Below are 20,341 nucleotides of genomic sequence, written 5' to 3' on the forward strand. Positions count from 1 at the left end.
GGAGACACATATATGAGCACACACAGACACTTTCCACATGCAGCAAACACACACACTGGAAAACACAAACGCAGGGAAGTGCAGCCAAACCCAATATGAGATTAAGAGTGACAGGCGTTTCCTCAGGCAGTGAATAGTGGTTTGTGTGCTGACAAGAACCCGACCCACAATCTCTGCCTCCCTCCTATCAGCTTAAACATAGTCTAAAACGATCTTCTTCTTCGGTCTTTTGTTTGGTGTATTATAAGACAACAATGTTCTAGTTCAGTAAGGACAAGGACCGAGAAAAGATATAACGGAGAAGGGAGCAAAGGTGGGGGGTGAGTGAGTACAAGGGAGAAAATTGGGAAAATGAGGTAAGGAGTGGTAGGGCAAGGAGAGGAAAGAGTTTAAAGAGCAACAGGAGAAGCAGGAGTGACGGGTACAGAAATGCAGGGTGACAGAATTAGGGTGCTGCTGTGTTTTGTATTGTGGGCATGTGACAACAACATACAGAATTGTGCAGATGTTTTAGGCACAGATTTTTTCGTTCTTATCCATCGCACTCAAATCAGTGAGGCCTCTGATCATACTGCTTTCATTCTGCAGCAGAAAAACAAGCCTAAACAACCACAAGCATTTGGTCTGCTATCCATTTACGTTGTTTCTTTTCATTACTTTTTCTCAATTAAATGAAATCCACTAATTCAACTGTTTTTGAAAGCATCCTTGCTTTACTTTTAGCCGCTAAAATTGTTCCACGGCACTCTGTGTGAAAACCGCATAAACCACACTTGTGGTGTTAAGCGAACAAATACGTTTTATGAGGCCATTATTTGTAAACCCATAGCTAACACGGAAACCAAGCAACAGGACACAAGAACATCCATTCATCTTTTGGCTCAGAAACACACTTTTGCATCAGCAACATTACCGAGTGAAAGAGTTTCATCTCAGCAGAGTCGAGTCAGTCATTGGATTCGCTTCCAGAGGGAAAGTAAAATTTACCTGAAGCGTTATTATCTTCCAATTCTGACCGCTACACCTGAATTTTCACAGCTTACTAAATCCTCGTAGAGATTGCTCTGATTAAGCCTGAATTTAGCCTTGAACTGTTGCCCCTGGTTAATTTTAGAATAATTTCTTCCAGATGGCACATATACTTTCAGATCAACCAATCGATGCCTCACCATACAAAAATCTGCCCCCAAAAGCTGGTGCCAGCTGGAATTTTAGCAGGTCAAATTTATTATTGAGATTTATTATTTATTATTGAAGCTGCAATATAAAACTGACTGTCACCGGAGAACAGTCAGACGAGAGCAGTCTCCACATAATACTTGCTTTCTCCTTCATCTCCGAGAAGGAAAAAAAAAGATATTTTTTCTACTTCTTGCAAAATCATTATTAGAATTCTAAATAGGCAATTCAGCCTGGGATTCTGTTCATTATGAGTTACTCATTACAGCCATTCAAGTTATCTGCACTGTGTACAAATCTAAATAGTGCAGGTCCAGGCCATTACAAAAGACAGATTAAAACAAAGTGACAACCTCTGGGTCTGAAAATGAAGAGTGAACGGTGCCAAAACCTGCAGTTCCTCTGAAGGCCACTTGAGGCTGCCCCCAGAACAGCACGTCCAAAAAGTGTGTGCTTCAGTTTTAGTAAGTGAAAGCTGAGTATTTTATTTTTCTGTGACTTGATGCTAAATAGGTATCTGAGCATTGCAAACAGAGAGTATATATATGGATGCAGCTTGGCATTCATCTTTACATGTGATGTGTCTAAAATGTAGAAAAGAGAAGACAGTTGATCAGATTAACGAAAAAATAAAAAAGAACGTGCTGGTGTCTCTTTCCCAGTCTCTCGTGTGTCTCGACAGTCAAACTCAGTAGGAGCTCTGAAGTCTCCCAGCAGGACTTCCAAGAAGCCTCATCTTCACTTCTCCCACATTCTCCTATAGGCCTCCAAACTGACACAATGTGTTGGTTTTTCACTCCTTTCATCAACACAATACACATATGGAAAAAGGAAAAAAAAATATTATATATTCTTTTGTCTTTAACAGTACATGTTTATTTTTTCATGCAAGTCTCACAAGACTACGATTTACCCATCATCAAAGTGGACTCTTTTGCATTCTTCTCAAATATATAATGTTTACTTGAGTCACACTTAATCCTTATAATTATGTTGCATGAGGGGCAGCATGGTGGTATAGTGATTAGCACTGTTGACTCACAGCAAGAGGAGTTGGCCGGGGCCTTTTTGTGTGAAGTAATGGTTTGCATAGGATTCCGCTCTAGCTTCCTCCCACAGTCTAAAGGCATGCATGTTAGGTTAATTGGGGAGTCTAAATTGGCTGTGTGTGTGGATGTGAAAGCGTGTGGTTGTCTGTCTTACTAGATGTGAAAGTGGCAAGTTTCATGAATAATCTATGAGACATACAGCACGTACAAAAATAAAGTTCTGCTTCTTTTTCATATGGGTATAGCTGAGAATATGTTCCTGAAGGTCTCGGTGTGTAAAGTAACCAAACGTGGTTACTTTACACACCAAGCTCGCAGCTTCAAAAAGCCTGGCTCAGGGCTGCCCAGGTCAAGTGTTTTAGGATCTCTCACTGCTGGTATCATAGCCAAGATCAAATTTCTGCTAACATATTAGTCTTTCTATTTGGTCTGCTTATGATTTGTGATAGCATGGATGACTGCATCACTGTGCAAAGCCTCTCCACATTTCTTAATGTTTTGCTAGGAAGATGGAAAACAGGTGGAGCACTTTATTGAAACATAAATTCATGTAAGTACATTATATAAGGGAAAAATAAAGTTTGTACAATTCTAATGAGGTTCAAAGTCAACATTTTTTATGACCACCTTCATACTTCAACAAAGCCTGAACTCTTTCAGGCAAGCTTTCCTTTGGAATTTCTTTAAGTAGTTATCAGGAATAGTTCTCCAGGTTTCTTTAAGACATTCAAACCTCTTCTTTGGATCCTGGCTGCCTTTTGTTCAGTTCTCTGTTACTATGATCCCTCAAGGCTTCAGCAATGTTGTTTTGCCTGGGAGGCCAATCCATGACTGACCATAGTGTGTTTTTCTATCCAAGTATGCTTTTACTGAATTATCAGAGTATTTGGGATCATTGTCATGCTAAAAAATGAAGCTGTTCCCATTCAGATGCCGTCTCAATGGTATTGCATGGCAGATCAAAATATGACGGTACTTTTCTGCACTCATAATTCCACTGATTTTCAGTGCAGTTTTTGTGTAATTTGGCGTACATCAGCCTTTTGTCCACTTTCCCCTTCATTAACAATGACTTCAACAAAAAGTAGATGTACCAATTGAAGGGCCAGATGGATCCTGTAGGACTTTTTTATTCATATTTCTTAAGGACATGACTTAAATACACTGTTGATCTGCTGTAGATATTTTCTTGGCCTGCGACTCCAAGATACACCAAGGTTTCAGCTAATAGCTCAGGGAATCACCTTGTTGGTGGAAAACGACTACTATTTTATGCCTATGAAACTGTTATTTTTGGCATTTTTGTAAGTAAAGAAATGGGAGAAAAATGCTAGTAACAAAGTTCCTAACAATACAATTTAAACATTTTCTGTTATGTGAGTTACGTACTTTGAAAGACCTTCAGAAAATCTATTAAAAAAATTACAGAATAGCTCATTGGAAGCAAAGAAATAACAAAATTAGAGGCATCCTAAGACTTAAGCACAGTACTGCAGGTACACCACTAAGCAGAAAAAGAAAGGGTTTATTGTATAGTAGGCTTTTTGTTTCCCTCATGTAGTACATATTTTCCCCCTCTGGTATCATTTATTTTGTCTTACTATGAAGCTGAAAATATGTACGCCAAATTGATGGCATAAGATCATCCCTAAACTGTTACAGCATCTTTCCTCCAGTGGCCTCTCCCGTGACAGATGCTATTAGTTTGATGGCTGTGTATTTGATGACAGTAGGAGATGACACCATTCTGTTTCCAACTTATTCCTCGCCTCAAGCTATTAGTAATTGCGAACACACAAGCAGACTAAACACACCATGACAAACACACAGTTTTAACAAGCAAGTACAAGAATTAAAATGATCATGGGGTGACGGAGGAGCATTTCATTACTGGATATTTTAGCGCAGCAATGTGGCAGAAAACGTCTGTGACCGCATTACATAGATGGATTCGACTACTGCCAAATTACTGTCAAATAACAGACATGCTGACAATCACACTGGAGTTTTCTCAGCTGCGCCCTGTCGAGTACTGATGAGCCAGTTCTCGTGCCAGAACCTCTCAGGCTCATTTGCAGTTAAACAGTCACATAGATGGATGGAGGGATGGATGAATGTGTTAGAGCCTGTGTGAACATCTTCTGGAGTTGTTCTCTGTCTCACTCTGAGGCGATAAAGAGACAGTGACAAGCAGAAGCTGCAGCCCACTGTGGGAAAGCCTGCTCTTGGTTCATATTTGTCTTGTTGGTTGTAGTTATGTATTTTTGCTTTTGTGAGGTACACAGGAGCCACTGGATGCTTTTTAAAGAAAACAATAAAAATCACAGCAGTGCCAAGTATCTAATGATGAATGACTCAGTGCTTGTAGGCAAACTGCTATGATATGTACAACAATGTGGGTTTTTTAAAACTACTTTTTGTGTCTTTAGTGGAGTGAATCAATTACAATCAATTACTACTTGCCCGTAACTTGGTAGCTGACACATTGTGAAGACTGTGAATTAAGCATTTTGGCCATCACCATTATCACAGTCAGTTTATGAGCAAAGGTTGTAACTGAATGAGAAGTTAAGGAATCCTGCACGCTCATACGGCAGTGACTTGGCCACAAAGTAGGTCTGCCTGAAGCACAACTTGTGTTATCTATTTCGCTTTATTTTTCCTTTATTTTAGAATAATTTTGAAAATAAATATCAAATTGCATTCAACAAGACTTAAGCCTGGCTTATGGATAAAGTGATTTCTATACAATCTGACTTCCTTTTTCTACTAGGAGTCATCTTGTGCTGACAAGATGACAACAAGAAGCTCAGCTAGAAGTGGCAGAGTTGAAAATGTTAAGATTTTCTTTGAGAGTGACCAGGATGGACAGGATTAGGAATGAGTATATCAGAGGGACAGCTCGGGTTGAGCGATTTGGAGTCAAAGCAGGAGAGGCAAGGCTGAAATGCTTTGGACACGTGCTGAGGAGGGATAGTGGATGTACTGGACAAAGGATGATGAAGCCGAAGCTGCCAGGCAGGAGGGAAAGATAAAGACCAAAGAAGATTCATGGATGTGTGAAGGAGGACATGCAGATGGCTTGAGTAACACAAAAGGATGCAAGGTAGTGTGGCAACCTCTAAATGTGTGTGTGTGTGGGGGGGGGGACGACACCCCTGCAGCACAGCACAAAGTTATCTTTCCTATCAAGCTGCCGACTTTACTGACATTTTAGTGTCCACATTGCTGCTAGTCACACACACTGTGTGTGTTTCTTATATGTCATGATTTGTTCACCAGTTCTGTTCTATTTTGTTTTATCGACACACTAATTATTCCACGTCGGCAGAGACTCAAAACTTTGAAATAGAATTACATGCTATCCACGCTGATGCTTTTTTAGATAAACAAAATAAAAGCATGCATAAAAAAGAGGACAGGAAAAAAATGACTAGCTCTAAAGACATAATCTCCCTTTTACATGTGAAATGTGATGCAACTGCAGGAAATCACTTTCACCGACTTTGGACTAGCCCAAAAAAGGTATAGTAGAACAGATTGTAGCATCCGACTTTCTCTTTGATTCGGTGTCATACTGCAGCAGCACAGCAGCTGTTATTAACATGACATTCTGTTCATTTTTTCAGCCGAGGTAGTCATGATAAGAAAATGATGAAAATATATTTGTGAGAATAACTATGTTGTAAATTCTGCAGCACTGAAAGGCAGAATGTGTAACTGAACGGAGGTTGACTCCTTCCATTGTCTACGTCTCTCTCTCATTTTTTTTTTTTTTTAATTTTTAAATGTTTGATCAAAAGGGGTTATGAGTCACCTGTCAAAATAAAATGAGTTTAAATGAATTCACGAGACAATTTCAGCTTAAGAGATGTGAACCAGTTAAAAATAATCAAAAATAGATCCACTGCAAAAGGATAACAGTGATAAGAGGATTTAAATTTGGGAGCCAACTTACTTGAGTCGAGTAATCATCGTTATTATTGCTAGCAATCTGAATATCAGCAGGGAAAGGAAAGTGGCGATCGATCATCTTTATTTTAATCATCATGAGTAGATTTGATTGCTACACTTGCATTTAACAACATAAAGCTGACAAAATCTTGAAAAGAGAAGCTGCGTAAGATGCTGTTGGCATTAGGATTTGTGAAAAGTTTGAATCCAAAAGAAAAATGAGTAAACTGTATTTTTTACTAAGAGTAATTCCACTAATGCTGCTTTAGTTCCGATGAACATTAATGTCTCAATCATGTTTTTCCCTTCTAAGAAAAGAAAAAAAGACAAGTGATTGACCAGAACAAACAATCAGATCTCCATAAAAGGTAAAGAAACAACAAGCAAAACCTACTACCATCCTTGAAAGCTCTTCACTTCTTTACAGATGCAAAACAGGCCGGCGTGGCATTAGATCCCTAATGCTGCTAGTGGCTGCAATGCATTTGCACACTGAATCTCTATGATTAAGATGAAGAGTGCAAATGTTTAAGACCACCTGCTTGATCATGTTCAAAGCGAGTATCAGAATGGGGGAAAAAGGCGACTGAACGTGGTGTGCTTGTTGGTGCTAGACAGGCTGGTATGAGTATTTTAGAAACTGCTGATCTACTGAGATCTTCCCACACAAGCATCTCTAGGGTTCACAGAGAATGGTCTGAAAAAGAGAAAACAGCCAGCGAGCGGCAGTTCTCTGGCCAGATTAACTCTGAGAAGAACGGCCAGATTGCTGGTAACAGGAACTCAAATAAGCCAAGCCATGTAAATGCACAACATGCCAACCCTTGAAGCAGATGAGCTACAGCAGTGGAGGACCACACTGGGTGCCACCACTCTCAACTAAAAACAGCAAACTGAGGCTACGATTTGCACTAGCTCAGCAAAATGGAAGAAGACTGGAAAATGTTGCCTGGTCTGATCAGTCATGATTTCTGCTGTTTGGTGTAAACAACATGAAAGTATTGTATCATTGGTTCAGGCTGCTGGTGTAATAGTGTGGGTGATGTTTTTTTGGCACACTTTGATCCTTAGAACCAACAGAGGATCATTTAAATACCACAGGCTACCTGAGTGTTGCTGCTAACTAATCATCTTGTGATGACCGTTTCCAGCAGGATAACACATCTACATCACAAACCTCACATAATCTCATACTGGATTTTTTTTTAAACGATGGTGAATCCACTATACCCAGATGGCCTCCACAGTCACCAGATCTCAATCCAATAGGTGGAACGGGACATGATGCATGATGGATGTGCAGTGGACAAATCTGCTGCAACTATGCGATGGTGTCATATGGATCAAACTCCCTGAGGAATGTTTCCATCACCTTGTTGAATCTATGCCACAAATCATCATAAATAAAGGCAGTTCTGAAAGCAAAGGGGAGTTCAACCTACTACTGGCAATAGATACCTAATAAAATGGCCTTTAAGGTAGAAATGAACACAATGAAATGAACTGGAAGCTAAGCAATGACTCTCCTCATGAACACTAATGGATTTGACCATTACAGCGGTTACTAATATGAGTTTCAGCTTATACTGCAGGAAGTGGTTTCTTTCACTGTGGTATAATATACACACAATATACACAAGCTATAGATACTCTCTAAGAGTCTGCTTTCGATTCTTGAAAATCCATTATGTTAATTGTTCTCTATATGGCCCCTGAATGATATCAAACATATGATATTAATAATATCTTAATTTAGTAAAAATGTTTCATAAACAGCCTATCAGCAGTAGCAGGCTGTCTCTTTGTGTTGGAGTGTGTAACCGAAATGCGGCTCTCTCCTCGAGCTTCTGCAGCCCAGAGGAGAGACTTCCCCTTCGCGGAGATTAGGATTATAGCCATACTAAGTCTGATTGAACACCGGAGAACAGCTCTTTCTGCATGTGTGTGTGACTGTGAGGATGGGCTTTTTTGTACACGGCCGCTTCCCCGCGTACGTGAGAACACAGAAAGAGAGCGAGGTCCTAAAATCCGAGCATATAAATGCCAGTGTGTACGTGAGGAGAACTCTTTGGTAATTGAGAATCTGCGCGAGATTATACATGTCTGAATCAGTCAGTGTGCATAAAAAGGTGAGGTGTAATGTTTGTGTACGTGTGCATGTACACCTACGCCACGGTTGTTCAGAGCGCAGTAGGAAAACGTCTGTATGAACACAGATAGTGAGTTTTGAACTTGTGCTTTGTGTGTGTGTGTCATGAGTTACCCATGGAATCTGCATTTAAAATCAATTTTAGTGTTTAGTGTGAAGTATGGAGTGTGGAGGATATACGTTTGTGCTCACGTTTGTGAAGTAAATGCGCCTGTAAGCAGGAGAAGGTAAAATATCTCTGCGTGTGTGTGTGTGTGTGTGTGTGTGTGTAACTCAGTGAAAGATTAGGAGGGAGCAGGGAGGATTTAAGTTACCAATCTGCCTCAAATTTGCTCATTTCATCACCACTATTGCAGGAAAATGTTCCCATTGCACTGAAATTCAATACATGCCAGAAGAGCAGAGCCTTGAGTGAGGAACTGATTAAAAAGTATTTAAACAATTCTGTGAGTCAGAACCTGTTTGCAAATTCCAGTAATTATTATATTTCAACACATTGTGTTGGATGTTTGCATTTTCAGTAACGCTGAAATATTGCCATGGCTGAGAGCTGTCCAACCTTTTGTTGAGGCACTTGACTGCTGGCTGATTACCTGGGGATGAGTGTTTCACCTTCACGATAGCCATCGAAAAGAGAGAAGGCTGGACATAGAGCGTCCTAATGGCCCTAAACCTCAAAGCCTATCACAGCTGGACGACTCAGAAATCCAACTTCTAGTTTTAACAGGTTGTCAATTGCCGAGTAGAGTATATACAAGAGGAATTATGTGCTACTGAGGCCCATTTATCATTCAATAAATACTAGAATTATCAAAAAGTCAGCAATGAAATAGGATCTGCATTGCATCCTTTGGAGGTTACAGCATGATTATATAATGCCTCTGTTTTAACGGCTTCATCGGCTGTAATTTTTGTTCAGTGATTACAAACAAAGTGGGTAAAATCCGCTTCTCTTTCTAACAGGTGATCTTCATATTTAACATGTTACTGGCAGACTGGCAAATCTGCATGCTATTTTCCGCTCAATGCTAACTCATGTTTTTAACAGGTGGTCATTCAAAACCCAAAGTTTTAATAATTACTTCAAATTGGGAACTATGTGAAAATCTTCTTTAATGGCTATGTAGGTGATGCTGTGCTCAAATAAAAGGGTAAATCTACAAATAAAACTAACAGCAAAACGTTGTCATCCTCATTATAGAAATAAAGAAAAAAAATGTGGTAAGGAAGTTTTGGTCTTAGAGAAGTAAGAGTTCTGTTTTGCTGCAAATATTACACTAAACTCATTAAAGAAAGATTTCATCTTTGCTTTTAACTCCTGGAATGGAACAAGTGGTTACATAAGTAGCTACAGTAAGTAGCTACTTATGTAACCACTTGTTCCATTATACCAGGGGTGGGCAATCTCAGTCCACGAGGGCCGGTGTCCCTGCAGGTTTTATATGTGTCCTCGAACCAACACAGCTGATTTAAATGGCTAAATTAGCTCCTCAACATGTCCTGAAGTTCTCCAGAGGCCTGGTAACGAACTAATCATGTGATTCAGGTGTGTTGACCCAAGGTGAGATCTAAAACCCGCAGGGACACTGGCCCTCGTGGACTGAGATTGCCCACCCCTGCATTATACTCTAGTTAGCTGGACAAACTAAAATCTAGCAAGTCTAAAAACATCTTAGTTACTGAGAAAAATTAAAAACAAAATTCTTTAAAATCTGTGTTTTGCTCTCATCACAGCACCACATACTGTTGAGCATGTAGCAGCATGTAACAGGCACTGTTTGAAAAGTTGGACATTTTAGACCAAAAATAATGACAAATTAAATGAAACTGAGAAACATATGTTCACTTAAATTGTACATCATATTGTAAATATGTAGTCAAGTGTCTAACTATTCGTTTTTCTTTTAAAGCCTCATTTCCACCAATAAGCTCAGGTGTAAATAGCAGGTTGACACTGGAGGTTATCATTGTTATTAGCAGCTTTAGCAGCTAACTGCTTCAGACAAAATGTAGTTCTCAACAGCTCAGTGCACAACAACAGCTTTCTTGAGACCAGAAAAATAGTCAACACTGCCTTCTATCACAGAAGGAAGCTACTCTGAAACTCCGAAACTACTCTGCAGTGTCAACATGTTGCAAATAATGAAAACAGATTCCTGCGTGGATAATGATGACATTTCCATATCTATTTAACATTTAAGTAGTAATTTACAGGTATTCACGCATCACATTGTTCCGATGGTTTATTACTGTGTGTGTATGTAGCTTGTGAAAGTGCATTATTGTGAGGGGCTATGCAGACATTTTGTGCTGTGAGCTTTGGGTGCTCTAATTGTATGAACTTTCGTACGATCCCTTGCACCATGCACACACATGCCTTCTTGCTAAATAGATACTAGGCATAGTAGATAAAACAGGATACTTCTATGTATGTGTCCACTTGGGAAACATTAGAGCCTTGAGGCAAAACTGCTTCTTGTCCTCCTAAATACACAGAGTTTATGTCAAAAAGGTAATCAGCATATATATAAACACGTTGACTGAGCACAAACTCCTACGCATTTCAATTTCGACTGATAAATTCAGCATACTGCCCATTCCCACAACACTAATTTTCCCACAACATGTGTTCACATGTGGTTTTTCCCTGAAAGATGTTAGGATTTCTAATTTGGTTATGAATAGCACTAACCTCCAGTGACTGCAAATGAAAATTAGCCTATATGGCTAAATCTAGCAAATTTACACGATGGACCTAAGTGCATGTGTTAATATTTAAACCTTTTCCTTCTTAAATAGAATAAACATAATGGAACTCAACTGTTATCCCAGATGCTTTGCATTAAAAATGTAATATAGCCTTTCCTGTCTTGGCCGGTTTAATATGTAGAGCTGCATCGATTTAATTAAATACTTCTTTTCCTGACTTCACATTGTATGAGTTGTTGTTGTGAGTACAGGCTATATCACTCCAGCACCAGTGGTTATGTATTTTCTCTCTGCCGTTTTTTTGAATACCATTTTGAATACCATCGATCATCGTCCTGTGGCATCAACTAATCTGAGTCAAATTTTAGATATCGGCCTCACATTTGACTCTGCAATACTTTGTTGTTCAAAGGAGTTCACGGTTTACTTAGTGGCTAAACATCTCCACTTTGGTCTTGTCTGTCCATTGTTGTCAGATACAACTTTGCAAACTTAACCCATGCTGACATGTGGGTGGGTTTTTTTGGGATTATTGTGTTTTCTTTCTTCCTGGCAACCCTTCCTAAACAAGTCATTCTTATTCAGTGTCTTTTCTAATTGTACCATCATAAACTTTAACATTTACTGAGATCTGTTGCCCTTGGATTTTTTTTTGCAGATTTTTCTGAGCATTGCACAACACGAGATTAAAGTGAATTTGGCTGGCATTGTGTTAACATACACATGAATGCTCCAGGCTAGCAAAATGACAAAACATATACTTTTACAGAGGTGCTCAGACTGTAAGGTTGTACTTTTTTTTTTACATTACTCTATATGAGTACTCAAAGTATTTTTTTCCAGCATTAGAGAATAAAACCAAAGTGCATGGAGGATATTTAAAGTATCCATTATATTTTATATAATCAGAAACAATCAACTCTCCTCCAGTACATCTGTAGAGAAAACATGAATCTTGACAAATATAACCGTACAATGTGGTGCACAGATGTCCAATCTGAGAACACACTTTACAAGAAATACCACAAAATATAAGGAACTACGTTATCTTCATTCTGCTACATCTGGAGCCTGGTTCTAGCTCACAAAGCTGGAAAATTGTTGGAGAGATAGAGAAGGAGGGAAAAAAGGGTCGTTGTGTACATGCAGTGAAGTGCATGTGTGTATATGTGTGTAGTCTCTCATTGCATGAGTGCTATAGGAAATATATTAATAAAACAACTCAATGTGTGGCAGCGATTGCGCCTGGCTACTATAAAAGAGGACTCTTTCTCTCTCATTCACTGAGTTGCACAAAAAGGTGTGACATCATCGGGGACACACAAGAGTTTCTACTAACAAGAGACTAAAATAGACCATGACGCCTCTCTTTCTCTCCCCCTCCCTCTGGTAAAATATCTTCTTGTTGTTTATCTTTCTCCCTTTCTTTCCTCATTTGTCTCATTCATTTTCCATTTCAACCATTTCACGATACCCAATTTCTCCTCTTTACAACAATCAGTACCACCTTTCTGTTTTTAACCCTTTTTCTTTTGGTTTATAAAAGACACAGGGTTAGAGTCAATGTCCCATTATAACATTACTGCAGAGATATAAACGTGCAAGCTAATATCGTACTTACTGTAAACATGAGCTGGCATCCTCCCAGTATGTAATCCAGAAAAGTGTAGTCCCTTGTAATCTAGAGACACGGGAAAAAAGCAAGAAATCAGGAAAATAAGTGTGCAAGTGAGAACTGATCTGCTGAAGATCAGATCTATAAATGAAATTATATTTTCTATCATTCACCATTAACTTTGCTGCAAACATAAACACAGACATTATTCTTTTTAAATTTTTTAAACAAACCTGACATATGTTTTTCGTGACATAATGTGCAACCAGAAGAGCACCACTTATCTTGTTTGAGCACTCCAATTACAATGAATATTTAGCATGGATTTTACCGTCATTAGTCTAATCCCTGCTGGCAGCCAACAAATATAATTACTATATTAGCCATTTTCTTCATGTGCTGTGCCCTATGTGTGTCTCTGTACAAAGGCTTGTTCATGATTGTGTGTAAGAAAAAAAAAAGAGAGAAAGAAGGAAAGGAATCAATTATGAAAGCTTGTCATTGCACGCACACAGCTTTAATGTTATTCCAACAGGCATCTAAAGACTCCATGGTTCAGCTTAATGTGTCCTCTGTGGGGCTCTGAGCCATCGTACTAATTAGCTATTCAAGTGGAGTTATGAATGCCCAGTTAGAAGTGTGTCAGTTGATCAAAACTGAAATTCACTGAGTCGAGTGTTAAGATGGATCATTAAGATGTGATGAGAGGCCGGATAATTAATTTGATTTGCTACTGTAGGTGAGTTATTTTTGTTGCTCCTGCTTAGACTGCTAATGGATCAAACTTCTTGAGCTAATATTTAAAACAAAAGTTTGATATACCAGTGGTATTATCAAACTTTACTCAATTGTACTGCTGAATTCATTGTGAAATATCACCTAGCTGTGTTGCTCTATGTGGACTGGTTTAGTTCATTACTGCAGGAATTACTGCAGAACTTTCCAGTGAAGCCTCATGGTTCACTTATAAATCCTGGCGCAAAGGTATGCAAGGTGGTTCGCACAAAATATCAGAAAGTTAAAGTATACAAGCGGCTGGTAAAGATGTAGCAGCTAAATGGAGAGCATTTCCTTCTGAAGCTGGAGCAACTAAAACACAAATAAGTGGAACTGTAGAAAAACATCACTGCTCTGTTTCTTCTGCCCCCTTTCCTAAAAACTTTTCAGGGGACTTTAACTGTTTGTTAACACAAATTTCAATCATCAACATTGGTAGCGATCTAGTGCATTTGGCCATGCAGAAGTTCAAAGTGAGCATCGATGTGCAGCTGACAAAGATTCAGCAGCTGTGTGAAGCCATCATGTCACCATGGACCAGAATCTCTGAGCAATGTTCCCAGCAGCTTGTATGCTATGAAGAATTAAGGCAGTTATAAAGGCAACAGGGGGCTCCGAACCACGACTAGCAAAACTTACTTAATAACAGTAACAATCACAGTGTTTTATTTTATTAAAGTTTTTTTTATCTACTATAAGCTTAGCACCTGTATAAGAGCTATAAGCTTTCAGTTAAAACCAACATTAAACCATATGGAAACATCAGAACATGACAACTAATAATGCTGAATGCTTGAGCATGTAAAACCAAAACATTGCTTTCATTCAATCATTAAAATATCACTCAATTTCCTGACTGAGTACAGATTCCCCAGTTTACAACAAAGCTGTAACTATTGTTATTTGCTTCTTAATTTATTTTTCCTGGCATATTTCTCCACAGGGAAATATGCCAGGAAATCTAAAAATATTGATCTGACTTTAGATTTGGAAACACGTTTGATATGTGAAGCCACAAGTTGAATGTGTCGGTGACAGCAGTAAGAAAAAGAATACATCTACTGCAATTCTACTAAATTTATATGCAACCGAAGATTAAGATTGCTAAGAAACCTCCATCCGTCCTCACCTTGCAGGACTTGACAATGATAACTCCAGAATTTTTATAGTTCTTCTTCTTTTTCTGTTTCTTGGGATTAATGCAGTCAAACTCCACCTGCAGATACAGGAACGGGTAAGAGGAAATGAAAGAAATTAAAATGAATGTGTCACTATCAGTAACAGAGGAGTGGGTTTAGCAGGGACAATACAAGGAGAGGAAAAGCTGAGCTGACAGCAGAGTTGAAAAGAGTTGGTGTGAGATGGGAAAATGATCAGAGAGACAGACGATCGAAAGACTGCGACTTGGATTCACAGCTTCCCCATAATGATGTGAGCAGGTTCACCTTGACTGTCAAACTATAGTGATTGCCATTAATACAGTTACCTACATGTAGACAGAAAATGAAAACAATACAGTGTTAAAAAACAGAAAGATTTAATTTTATGTGATGCTGTTGAAAGAAAAGTGAAGGACAGGATGGTTGTTAATACTGTAAGTCACACAGACACACTCTTAGGTGGCAATGTCTGATCAAAACAGACATTTTAGTCAGTCAGCGATTCATATGACAGGTAACTCTAAATGCCTTGTCGTGTTACTAAGGCTCGGCTAAGGGATATTTTACATCTCAAAAGCACTTCTCTTTTTATCTTTCTTTTTTGCATTCCATTCTCGCTCTCTCTCTGCTTACACCCCCCCACTCCCCCCTCATCTCTCCATCCTGCCTCTTATCTTTATTTCCTTGTTATTTCCCCCACCCAACATCATTACCACACATGATGAGACTCAGTGGGAGAACAAGTCATGAGGCCGCTTTGGCACATGCACACATGCAGTTTCACTAGCAACACACACACACACACACACACACACATGCACACACACACAGACCGGCTAATGAATGACCTACGTTCTTATCAGTGCATCATACATCTTTGACAGATCAGGAACTCACATGCGAAAAGAATAAATCTCAGTAAAATTAGAAACAATACCAATGTATAAATGAATGCTTCTAAACTATAAATCAAGCCATAAGAGGCAGAAATGCAGACATGTGGTAAGAAATGAATTATAGCACCTCACATTACAAGTTAACACTTGGGGTCATAAGTTGATATCAGTTGATAAATATCATGAAATTACCAAAGTAAAACCCAATCACAAGTTTGTTACCGTGTCGCATAAGACAAAGTCTAACCTAAGATATACCCATGTGTACTCTTACTACCAAGCAATTGCACAGTTATAAGTCTAGTAATTACATTGTATTAACTTAAATAATGTCTCTTTATTATTATCTAATTTCCCTACTACTAAACCCTGTACACCTGGAAACGATTCACTCGTTGCACACTGCTGTACAATGCCTGGTTGCTTGTAGACATTCCAAGTTCTGGTTGCCTAGATGACCCTCTAATGTGTTCACATCCAGGTCATATGTCATATACAGGTCCTCGTCTAGAAATTGCGTCAAGTTTATCTTGGGCCCTGCCCACTTTTGATCACCAGCTTTTATTTCGCCTGTATTGGCTCAAAGTCGCTGAATGTGATTCACTTTCTTTAGTTTCTTGTTGCAATGTTGGCCCAATTGCTTCCAGTGTGTACACAGCTTGACACTGCATTACAAAAGGATTCAAATGCTTAAACTCATTAGCTTTACTTTTATGTATGCTGCACGTACTGCCTTCCTGGCTTGCACACCTGTTTCTTAGCATTTCTGGGGCCCACCCTGCATCCCCCTACTCTCGCCTCTTTCATATGTGTAACAGCGATATCCTAAACCTGGGAGGCACCGCTTATCCTGAATAAGCCCTTTCTCGAGCCGCTCTCTGACCTAGATCATTTTCTTGCGTGAATGTGTGTGTGAATGGGTGAATGACTGGATGTGTAAAGCGCCTTGGGGTCCTTAGGGACTAGTAAAGCGCTATATAAATACAGGCCATTTACCATTCTTCTCATGAGCCTGTCACCTTTATTATCAATAAACAGTGTTAAATCATGTTTGAGTTGTGTTATCTGCTAGCGAATAGCATGCTAACATGCCACCTGCTAAAATGGAGCCACAAGCACAATCATGTCAGTGTTTTACCTCCACTGAGTTCTGGGCTTCACTCATCTTTGCAACTGTGGTCTGAAACTCTCCAATGAAGTCATGTCCTCCATCATTATCGTAGTCATAACACAGCACCTGTAATTGTGCAGAATGCATCACATCATGCTAGTCTTTTCTTTCACATGGGCAGCTTATAAATAAAAGCGGAAACTCAAGCGGTTATGTGGTTTCTGGTATCTGTGTCCTACTTTCACTTCTGTACTGACTCTTCACTTCCTTTTTAATTTTTTTCAAGTTTGACATTCTAACCAAAGGACATGATAAAATTATTTTTTATTTTTTTCACAGTTGATCTCACCTGTTAGATTCAGTGAAGATTACATTTGATACTAAACATGTCTTCTAATAGAGAAAGTAAAAATTCTTACTACTAACCTTGATGCTTCTGTCCACGTCTCCATTGCACAAAGAAATGAGAGGCACGGTAAAAGGTTTCCACACTGGATCTAAAGTGTTCTTTATGACCTGAAGTCACAGACACAAAAATAGGCAGAGGAGCGGATGTATGATGCAATTACCTGAACTTATGTCTGTAATTAAAGTTGTACCACTTTGTGTGAGGCCAAGTTTAGCTGAAAATGACAGTCAACGATAATAACAGTCAGATGAAGGTACGTTTAACCTCTGCCAATGACTCACCTCTGTCCTGTGCACAAGCATCCATTTACCATCTTCTCCCTGTTTGTGAAACTCCAGGTAAGGGTCTGACTTCCCAAAGAAGTCCTGCACAAACAAACACACGGTGAATTTGCTCTCATGTCTTTTTTTGTCTGTTTACATCTCTTATCTCTTTCACAAAACTGCAACCACTAACCACTGTATGACAACTGCAAAACTACAGGTGATTTCTAAAAATAAATGTTTCTTCGAACACTTAAAAGATCAGATTGATTAATTAATTCACTGGAGTTTTAACTACAGCATACAGCAGGTACACAGCTTGAGCTTGAATCCTACTCACAGTTATGATGTTTCTGACCCAGCAGCTAGAGTTGCAGTATATCAAAGCTGCTTAAACGCCGATATTTAATATGTAACAATTTTATAATATCAACAATTTTTAAAATTGTCCTTCAATCGGAAATAACACCACATGATAGTGTTTAAAAGGTACATATGTGTACTGTAGTACACAGTGCATTGTACCATAGGCCAAAACACCTTGTAATGTTACATAAAGGTAGCACCTATTATGGCAGCTGAGTCATTGTGCGCACTTACTTTTTAATATTTCAGGGTTTAGAAACATGTTGCTGTTACAAACCCACCAAATACTTCAAACCCCCTTCCATACCTGTTTTAACATCCCAGAATCACTAGCATCATACACAATACACACAATACACTTTCAGTTCAATCATGCCCGCGGCACATATGGCCTAAATGTGCGTTTCCTGTAAATGTTGTTTGTCCTGGTTCCTGGTTTCACCCAGTGATTTTAGTCTGATATAAACAGGCTTTGGGAATGTAATTTTTCCTTAATGTTGTTTCAAACAAAGTGTTGTTAGGGACAATTTTATTGAATAAATTTCTTTGAAAAATTATTTTTCTCATAGTCTTTGTTATCAGCGACCTTATGCAGTAAGGTTTAATTGACACTGGGAGATTATACAGCGTTTTTTTTTTGTTTTTTACTTTACTATAATCTTATGATATTTATACTCAACTAAAACTAAACTGAAATCAAAAGAATTTAGATGTCGAAATTATGACTGAAGCCATTTTATGCTTTAGTCAAAAGGCAACGACTAGAACTAAATCAAAATTATCTGCCAATTGACTGTGTGCACGTTAGCATATGCTACTTCCGGTGCGGAAACTCCTGTGGGGAGCTTTGTTTCCGGTGTCCTATTCGCGCCAGGTTTATGGTCCAAAACAAGTTAAGCAAATGAATGAATCAAGCGGCGATTTACATTTCTATAGATGTCTTGGGCATTTACCCAATATATCTGTAAATGATGTTCATCGACTTGTTGATATTTTTTCCCTGCACCTCAGGGCAAAAGAGAAAAGGGATTCAAATGTTATATTTCTCAGCTGTCCCTCGTTTATAGCGGGTGTTATGTTCTAAAAATAACCAGTGATAGGTGAAATCAAGAAGCCAATTTTATTTTTTGATGGTGCAAAACGTTTGGTGGACATCGTGGACATACAGTACTGCACTTCAGAGTCACACTGCTAGCGATCGATGCAGCGATTCTGTACTGTACAGGAGCGACGTCACGGAGGAGATTGTCTGCAGCGATCAGGACGCAGGACACAATGTGATGTAAAAAAAAAATAAGCATGCAAACTTGCACTAAAAAATCTGCGAAACAGCGAGGTGAAAGGTGAACCGCGGTATAGCGAGGGACCGCTGTAATTTTTAAGGTAAGTCACAACATACCCTTCGTAAATACTAATGTATAGAAACCCTTACCAACAATCATTCATTTTTTGTGTGGCTTTTTTCACGGTTTGTTAACATGCTGTGTAGGTGTGTACTTGACTAGCTGATCTCGACATAACGGGGAAACATCTGGTTTGACTATTCTTCACCTGTAGTTTGAATGCTGAACATTTGCCTGTTTAAATCATAAGACCAGTCACTATACAGAGATGTGCTTCTGAATGTGGACGATGTGTCCTCTGCATGCAGTAATGCAGTTCTGCTTGTGTTGAGTGATGTAAACAACTGATCGATCTAAACTCTTTAAACGTCAAAATTGATCATTAGATTTTTTATGACACAACAGCGGTGAGTGTTCCCACCTTCTGCTTTTTGTAACTTAACGCGATCTTTCCGTTTTCGAGTTTTGGACATGATTTTGGAGTATATCGTCGCAGTAGCGATTGACTGCAAAGTAAAGCTACCGGAAATGTACAACCCCACATCCGGTCTCAAACCAGGAAGTTAGCATTTTCTCGTGCACAGGGTCAATACTAAATGCTGCAGGAATGACTGTTGGAGGTTGCAGTTGTTTCAGCAAGTATCCAAAAATACATATTTACTGTGTCAAAACAACAGTTTTAAAACTCTACCCCAGCTACCCCAGCACCTGATAGCCTGTTGTTTGGCAGACAAAGGTGAAGACTATGAAAGCATTTAAATCTTGTCTGTGTGGGCTGTATTTGTGTGTCCTAAAGTGGTATGCATGCTCAAATATACCTGAGTGTGTGTGTATGTGTGTGTTTGGATTTGCACCCTGAGTGTGTGTGTGTGTACGTGTGTGAGCGTGCGGGGGTCTAACTGCCTACCTTCTTATCCAGTTTACGCCCACTCAGGGTCAAAGTGATGATTCTGTTGTCAGACAACTCCTGCGCTGTTATCTAAAATAAGAGCATTGCACAACATTAGCGGCAGCAGAAGCACTCACAAATATTAACATTTACATCAACAACAGCAACAGCAGTTGGCAAACACGGTAACGGCAGCAGCCTCGATGACTTCAAGTTTAGGCAACACAGCACAGTGTGCATTTTTTACATTTGTCTTGTAACTCATTAAGTGCATTGAGACATTGACACCTTTCAATCAGGTGCATGGCCAGGTCACCAGGTTAGTGACTTCCATATATTCCTTGTACAGTACTATTAGATTGCTGACTACCCTTTAAACAGATCCTCAGAGGGTCTGAGGGCTGTTTATGATGGTGGTCATGCTCTGAGTCACTTACTTCTAATTAGATCTGGGGGCAACATGGCGACCCGT

The 20,341-nt window shown here is 39.1% G+C and overlaps 1 protein-coding gene across 1 annotated transcript in view; it reads right to left on the reverse strand.

Moving 5' to 3' along the window:
• The window catches only part of cpne2 (copine II), a 57,389-nt gene that overhangs the window by 23,022 nt on the left and 14,026 nt on the right, over positions 1–20,341 (reverse strand). The window contains exons 6-11 of the mRNA XM_084936220.1: positions 19,888–19,959; positions 17,290–17,373; positions 17,026–17,115; positions 16,627–16,725; positions 14,562–14,648; positions 12,662–12,721 (exon numbers count right to left, since the gene is read on the reverse strand). Coding sequence (XP_084792346.1) covers positions 12,662–12,721; positions 14,562–14,648; positions 16,627–16,725; positions 17,026–17,115; positions 17,290–17,373; positions 19,888–19,959 — 492 coding nt within the window. The remainder of the gene's footprint in view (positions 1–12,661; positions 12,722–14,561; positions 14,649–16,626; positions 16,726–17,025; positions 17,116–17,289; positions 17,374–19,887; positions 19,960–20,341) is intronic.

The sequence above is a fragment of the Perissodus microlepis genome, chromosome 7 (assembly GCF_051167445.1).
Source record: "Perissodus microlepis isolate ML-2025 ecotype Zambia chromosome 7, ASM5116744v1, whole genome shotgun sequence".
Taxonomy (NCBI): Eukaryota; Metazoa; Chordata; class Actinopteri; order Cichliformes; family Cichlidae; genus Perissodus; species Perissodus microlepis.